Source organism: Lates calcarifer, linkage group LG7_1, assembly GCF_001640805.2.
Source record: "Lates calcarifer isolate ASB-BC8 linkage group LG7_1, TLL_Latcal_v3, whole genome shotgun sequence".
Classification (NCBI taxonomy): Eukaryota; Metazoa; Chordata; class Actinopteri; family Centropomidae; genus Lates; species Lates calcarifer.
The window spans coordinates 21,961,482-21,968,214 of NC_066839.1; the positions used below are offsets into that span (position 1 = coordinate 21,961,482).

The 6,733-nt window shown below is 39.1% G+C and overlaps 2 protein-coding genes across 2 annotated transcripts; both read left to right on the forward strand.

The window, feature by feature from the left end:
• Window positions 1-269: 269 nt before the first annotated feature.
• LOC108899294 (homeodomain-interacting protein kinase 3-like) lies at window positions 270-1,405 on the forward strand. Its single transcript, XM_051072091.1, has 2 exons — window positions 270-789; window positions 896-1,405. Exons 1-2 carry the CDS (start codon window positions 616-618, stop codon window positions 1,121-1,123), a joined length of 402 nt encoding a protein of 133 aa, XP_050928048.1. The 5' UTR covers window positions 270-615; the 3' UTR covers window positions 1,124-1,405.
• LOC127142674 (homeodomain-interacting protein kinase 2) lies at window positions 1,237-3,701 on the forward strand. The gene is made up of 7 exons (XM_051072087.1): window positions 1,237-1,349; window positions 1,440-1,563; window positions 1,719-1,829; window positions 1,923-2,003; window positions 2,100-2,341; window positions 2,629-2,813; window positions 2,890-3,701. The coding sequence occupies exons 1-7, from the start codon at window positions 1,237-1,239 to the stop codon at window positions 3,015-3,017; spliced, it is 984 nt and encodes a 327-aa protein (XP_050928044.1). The 3' UTR covers window positions 3,018-3,701.
• Window positions 3,702-6,733: the final 3,032 nt, after the last annotated feature.

The window sequence follows — 6,733 nt, forward strand, 5'->3', positions numbered from 1 at the left end:
TTAAATTGATAATTTCATGTACCATGGTTATTAATTTCAAATCCACAGAGGTCTCTGTATGCTGCTCAATACACTGAATATTCATCCGCACTTTGCTTGATATATACTGTATACAGTGTTGGTGCCAATAGCCAATAGTGACTACATGTAAGCAGAACAATCCACAATACAGGTTCTATATGACATCATGATGATGTTCTTGAGCTAATGTGACATAGACACAGAACATTTGGAATTTTGTCATTTCACTATTTTCAAGAGGACTAAACCCAACCTGTGGATCCACACAATTAGCTGACGTGTGGAAAAAAACTGGTTTTCAAAGACAAACTGAAAAGGCAGAATTTGAAAACTGAACTCGAAGTAAGTCACTGTTTCTGAAGTCCAGTCATGTTGAAACTGAAAAGCAGAGCAGGAAAGTGGGATGAAATGTAAATCAATAGTGGTCTGTTTCATGAGCTATCAGTTTTAGATTTCATTCAAGTGGTGTAGTAGGTGTTTAACAAGTTAAAGCAATGGTGATTATATTTAAAGAGTGTGAGAATAAACCCTTCTTTTTCTTAATTTTTTAAGATCTATTTCTTTTTTAGCTTTCAGCATAAAAATCTTTTAAATATGGCAAAGGACAGCAGCAGTGACCCAGATGCATATCCAATCCCAAGCAACTATGAGCTACTTGACTTTGTGGGAAGTGGGGACTATGGAACAGTGGCAAAGTGCAGAAAGCGAGACACTGGAGAGACAGTCATCATAAAAGTCTCAAGATTTGTCCAGACAGCCGCACGGGAGGTTGGTTAACTTATATAGTTTATGTTCACTGTGATAAAGATAGACTTAATTGAAAAGAATAAAAGATCTGATATCTAAGCATATCAAACTTGTCATGTGTCCCCAGGTGTCCATATTAGAAGAACTGATGAGACATAACCTGGACCAGTCCAACATTGTAAAGCTCTATGACTGGTACCACATGAACAACACCATTGGACTAGTGTTGGAAATGCTCGATATGACTCTGTCAGACTACATGAAGGAGAATCGCCTACCTTTAAATGACATCAGGTTCATCATCCAGCAGGTACACATGCAGTGTCAGAAAGCAACACAGAGAGATCTGTTTTAAAATTATGTGAAACTGCAGCCATATTTCTGACCTTGTACCTGCAGCTGGCCACAGCATTTGATGGATTAAAGATTGTTGGACTGATCCATGGAGACTTAAAACCTGATAACATCATGCTGGTGAAAGATCAGGAGCAGTCCTACACATTGAAGCTTATTGACTTTGGTTTGGCCTTCCATAGATCTGAAGCAGTGGTGGGCTCTACTCACCAACTACCTTATTACAGGTGAGGTTTACAAAGAAACTGTTTTCAGTTCTACTACAGTATGTTCCAGTTTTGCTAGCTACTTAGATACTGCTTTTCTTTCACATTCAGGGCTCCAGAAATTATGTTGGGACTCCCCTTCACTGAGGCCATTGACATGTGGTCTCTAGGTGCTGTGATGGGGTTGATGATGTTTGGAAATCTTATCTTCCCATGGTTCTTTGATTATAATCAGGTAAATTATTTACGAAACATGCTTTCTCCTAACAGATCTGGTACTGCAGCACCCATACACTGCGACCAGCCTCAGTTCACCATGTGAAGAATGACTGAGGCTGGATCTTGTCATCTGTGTTGAATTCTTTGATGTGGCCTCTGTGTTGTCCTCAGATGCAGTCTATCTGTGCAATCTTGGGCCAACCAGCAGACCATCTTCTGGATGCTGGACTAAAAACAAAGGAGTTCTTCATCAAAACCTCTAACGGTCAGTGGACTCTCAAGGTGCTTTATTTAACTTTTCCAAGAGTCCTACATTCTAATGTCTAAGATTCTAACAGGTGGTTTAAAGTCAGAGTAATCTTCTCCTTCTTTTAGACACATGGCCAGTATTGGAAACACAAGATTTCATTAGGCACAAAGAAATTCGCCTTCAGCTCTCTGGATGATCTGATAGCAGTATGTAGTTTAATCAGTTGTAGCTTATGAAAAATTGTTGATTCTCTTTTCATGAATCGGAAATAAAACTTGACTGCTGTTGACTTGCTTGTTCAGCTGAGTGAGGAACTGGAAAGCGATGCCGAAGAATGGAAGCAGTGTGTCCACCTGCTAAAAGCGATGCTTCAGGTGGATGCCAGTAAGAGGATCACTCCCAGTGAGGTCCTGAATCATCCCTTCATCACGAAGAGCTACCTGAATGAAGTTCTGCAGCCACCAGCCAATGAGCCCAGTAACATCAGCAACCAGGCCCTGACTGACTTCAGGAGGACAGAGGCTGTGACTGAAGCTGATGACAGGTACAGCAGCTATTGATTCATCTCACTTTTTCATTTGTACCATGGATGCTGTCTTATCAAATTTACACCTTCTTTCCTTTTGTGACTCAGAGAGAAAAGTGATCTAAGTACCTGAACAAGAGTAACAATGTTAACCACTGTTTCTCTAACAGTAGGGCCACATGTAGTAGCCTAGGCCAGAAGTTTCTTTTTTTTTTTTTTTTTGGAGAGCCACATGTACAGCATCTTCCTGAGTATATTATGCAGTATGTTATAACATACTATCTATGCGTGTTGTGTGTGTTCAGAAACCAGTCTGACCAGGCTCAGTATACTCAGGGTGTCAAAAACACCACATTTGAGTGCCTCAGTGATACATTGAGTTGTGAAACTCTAATCCTGGATCCTGACCCTGCTGCAGCTTCTGCTCAGGACACCAAAGCCACAAAGGAGATCCAGACACTCACCACAGAGCAGGAGGACACCATATCAGGTACAAAGCACATACACCTCCATACTGTTGTTACGTCTACCTCAGACAGCTGAAGTATTTAATCTTTGTTTTTAAGATGACAGCAAATCCCACAAAGAGAGGAAGAAGAAGAGGAAGAAGAAGAAACAGAATACCATCAGATGCTTCTTTTCATGGATGAAACTGATATTTAGCTGTTGCAGCTCTGTGGAAGCTGAAGAGTAGAGTTCTAAACAATTACAGCATCAACAGACTATATAACTAATGAAGATGGGTTGCACTAGTTCTAGAAGGGCAATAGGGTTCAGTAAACTTAAAACAAACTAATGCATTTTAAGCATGTTCTCCAGCAACAAGATATAAGTATTTACATCTGTTCCAAATAGTCAAAGCAAAACTAAATGCCTGCTGAAAAGCCTGTTACCTGTCCAGCTCTGAATCTTTAGTGTGTCTTTGTAATCTTGAACGAGTGAATTATACAAGTGAAGATAACAGTGCACACTTTCAGACAGTCCCTCCTTGAACTTATTCATGGTGTTGCACTTAGTCATACACAGTTGTGTGAGGAATCAAAAAAGAGATGAGTTTAAACTCTAAGTGATCCAATAAGCACTTCATTTTAAACATCAAAATGTAACATAATGATGGCACACATGGAGAGGGGTCATAAAGCCAACAGTCTGAATCAGTAATGTCACTTACACAGCCGTATCTATCCAGGAGTTGCTAAAAGTCAGTTCATAATTTCCTCATCCACATGTCTACATGGGTCCACATGATGAAAGCATGAATCAATGGACCCAACCTGCCTTGTGTCATCAGTCCATGTGGTAGAATGGGAGATTTGCAGAATGAATGTGGCATGAATATGCAGCTGATCCAAATTATGATAACATGGACCAGAATCCCAAAGGAATATTTAAAACATCTTTCAGAATCCATGCCATCAGAACTGTAGCTGTCTGAAAGCAAAGGAAGTGCTTGGTGAATGTATATAATGTATTGTGTGTGTGTATGTGTTTCCAGGCTGTATGTATTCATTGTGTGCCTGATAAACAGCACACAGCTGTGTTCTCACAGTGCAGGGGGTGGGGGGTTTCCTGTTCCTCTTAGCATTACATGTGCCTGTTCTGTATCCACACACTGCTATCTGTCGTGTATTCCTTCAGACTTAAACTGCAGTGGGACGATCAGCCAGCTGAACACTTCCTCTCTTATCCCTATATGAGTGTTGTGCTGATGGACCATATCCTGTTATTTTAGAAAGCCCAGCCCACTAAGCATGTCAGGACTCTGACATGCTTAGTGGGCTACAGTGATCTACAGTATTACAGAGTTGGAGTTTGACATTTTAGTTGACCTTTTCTGAATAGTCATTAAGAGCTTGGTCTCTAAAATTCTCTGGCTCACAGGAAGTGAAGTAACTTATCATACCAGCAGCATCTACAGCCATTTGTTTGAAAATCAGATATGGTTGACAAACTATCATCAGCAACTACTTGTCAAAGAAAGGACATCCAAAGAAATTCCAACTAATGGGAATAACTTCAAATTTTAATTGATTTAACTGTCAATTGAAGTCTATTAGGATTCATGATGTAAACATTATTTTAAAATATCACTTCTCAGGAGTTACTATTTTTTAGATTTATTTCATACACAGATTTGTGGAGGATTCATTATTAAATGGCAATAATTCAAAATTTTGGGAGCATTATTTTTTTAACTGTCTTTGACCACTGTGGCCCAGGTAGTCAGGTCTTAGCTTGCAGAATCTGAGGCAGCCACAGTCCATACACTGGATCCAGCTTGGCTAGACAGGACACCCACTGGATTTGTGGCTGAAGGAGATCATTGATCAAGCCCTCAATTTGTTGGAGTTCTTGTCTGATATTGGAAAGCTCAGGGATACCATCATTGTATGTCGTATGTTGCCCAATCTTAGAGTTGTCACCACGTCCAGGGACAACTCCGACAAACAACACATACACAAGAGGAGCTGGGTTGTTTCCACAGGAGAGCATAGTTCAGACAGAGATTAAATGTTTTGATCTTTGATTTCAGATAATTCAAAACCATATGTAGACGGTAGATATGATTATATGACACAGGAGGTGGAATATGATGTCGTACTGTACAATTTTTAGTCTTAAATGCTCAGTTGGATTACATTGCAACACTGTTTCTTGGTAGCCAGGTATACAATTCTTGCTCAGTTGGGGACAGATTGAACAGATTTTTTCCCCCAAAAAATACACTGTAAAATAGGTCCATGATTAAAAACTCCCAGTTATCTTTTAACTGATGGCTTCCCCAGCAAGACCCTGTCCTAGCCCTGAAGATGCAGGTCCTGCTGGTGTTAGTTTTGTTTCCTTTGCCAATTTATTCATTCCTGTTAGGATCACTGAAAAGCAGTGTGAAACTGCAAATATGTCTTTTATCTTCCAGGCTTTTATCATGCCTGAGAATATTGACTTTTTTTTTATCATCACAGAGTCTTGGATACATTTTGATTTATGTGCTCTGTTCATTGAGTCATCTCCCATAGAATATTTATTTTTCCTCTAGCCAAGAATGACAGGCTGAGGGGTGGCCTTGCATAAATGACTTTAGTTGTTCTCTAGTCTCACTGAGCTGCTTCTCCATGATTGAAGCTGTTAAATAAAATAAATGAATTGCGTATTATATGTGTTTTGATCTTACAGATCTCCTAAACTTCCCAGGCAGGCAAACTCAGTATCCTCTTTCTGCGAATTCTCACTTTTATCATATGGTTTATTCATAACTGTATTTGTAATAATGATTTAAATAATTTTATCGTGTCATTTTTTTTTATTTTGGATCTTATTTACTTGCATTATCATTTTTAACATAAAGCACTGTAACTATATAAACGAAGGTATTATATTTTCTGATCTGCTGTGGTCAAGGCAGCTGACATTCACCTACTTAATTATTTCTTGGCCTGAAGTTTTTCTTGTTTTTCCATCAGATGGCTCAGGAGAAGCCTAGACTTAGACCAGATGATGGACAAAACTTACCTTCAGGGAAATGCACAACAAATCATACAAGAATTGCCAGAGTTCACACATGTGGTTTATAGCTCTCTACTCTGTTGAGTAGTTTTTAGTTTTTGGTGAAGACAGTTCATGTGAGTGGAGGTTGAATCATTCCATTTTCCCACGAAGTCAGACCTCTGCTCAACATTTTTTAAATCACTCTCTCACACAGCCCTCCTCCTTCCATCTGTTTCTAATCAACACTCACTGCCAAGACCAAGATACACTTCCCCTGAAGAGGCAACTCACAAACTTGTGAAAGAAACTGTTAAGCAGTCTATAAACTGGACAGTAAGGACAGGCCCTCAGTGGACAGCTCCACTTAAAAAACATAGCTGACAGTTTAAAGTTTCTTAAAATGATATGGAGACAATGAAAGAAACTAATTGTTTATTCCACTGAATGATTATGTTTTGAATTTGATATTTGTTCCATGTCATGTGGTTGTAATGTTTAGTACTACAGGAAAAGAACTGTTCATCTAACAATTCTCTACCACTGCTATTATACAGCATAGTCCTTTAAGGTCTCATCATATAGTATCAAGGATTATCTATAATTTAATTTATCATCTGACAAAAGGTGACAGTGTAGTATATACACTATATACTGTCTATAGATGTCAGTGTGCTTCAAACTAAGTGCTTGCCAATCTAATAGCATCTGACACTCCCTTTTTAAGCTGTGGAATTTCGGGCAGTGTCCGACATTTGTTTAAACTTTCTGAAACAGGTAAGCTAACAACCACAGACACTTTATACTGCAACTGACCAGGTGTGGCACAGCTGTGCAAGTTTTGAACTTCTATCTCTTTGGGGTTTTTCTAATTCTTCTTTCAACTAACACTCTCTCACAACTCCAAATCATTGTGTTTAGACTACA

Excerpts from the sequence above, each read along its gene's own strand:
- LOC108899294 (XM_051072091.1), top strand. The coding sequence starts at position 616 with ATGGCAAAGGACAGCAGCAGTGACCCAGATGCATATCCAATCCCAAGC. Across the intron at positions 790-895 it reads TCCAGACAGCCGCACGGGAG|GTGTCCATATTAGAAGAACT; the intron begins GTTGGTTAACTT and ends ATGTGTCCCCAG.
- LOC127142674 (XM_051072087.1), top strand. The coding sequence starts at position 1,237 with ATGCTGGTGAAAGATCAGGAGCAGTCCTACACATTGAAGCTTATTGAC. Across the intron at positions 1,564-1,718 it reads GGTTCTTTGATTATAATCAG|ATGCAGTCTATCTGTGCAAT; the intron begins GTAAATTATTTA and ends TGTTGTCCTCAG. Across the intron at positions 1,830-1,922 it reads ACGGTCAGTGGACTCTCAAG|ACACATGGCCAGTATTGGAA; the intron begins GTGCTTTATTTA and ends TCCTTCTTTTAG.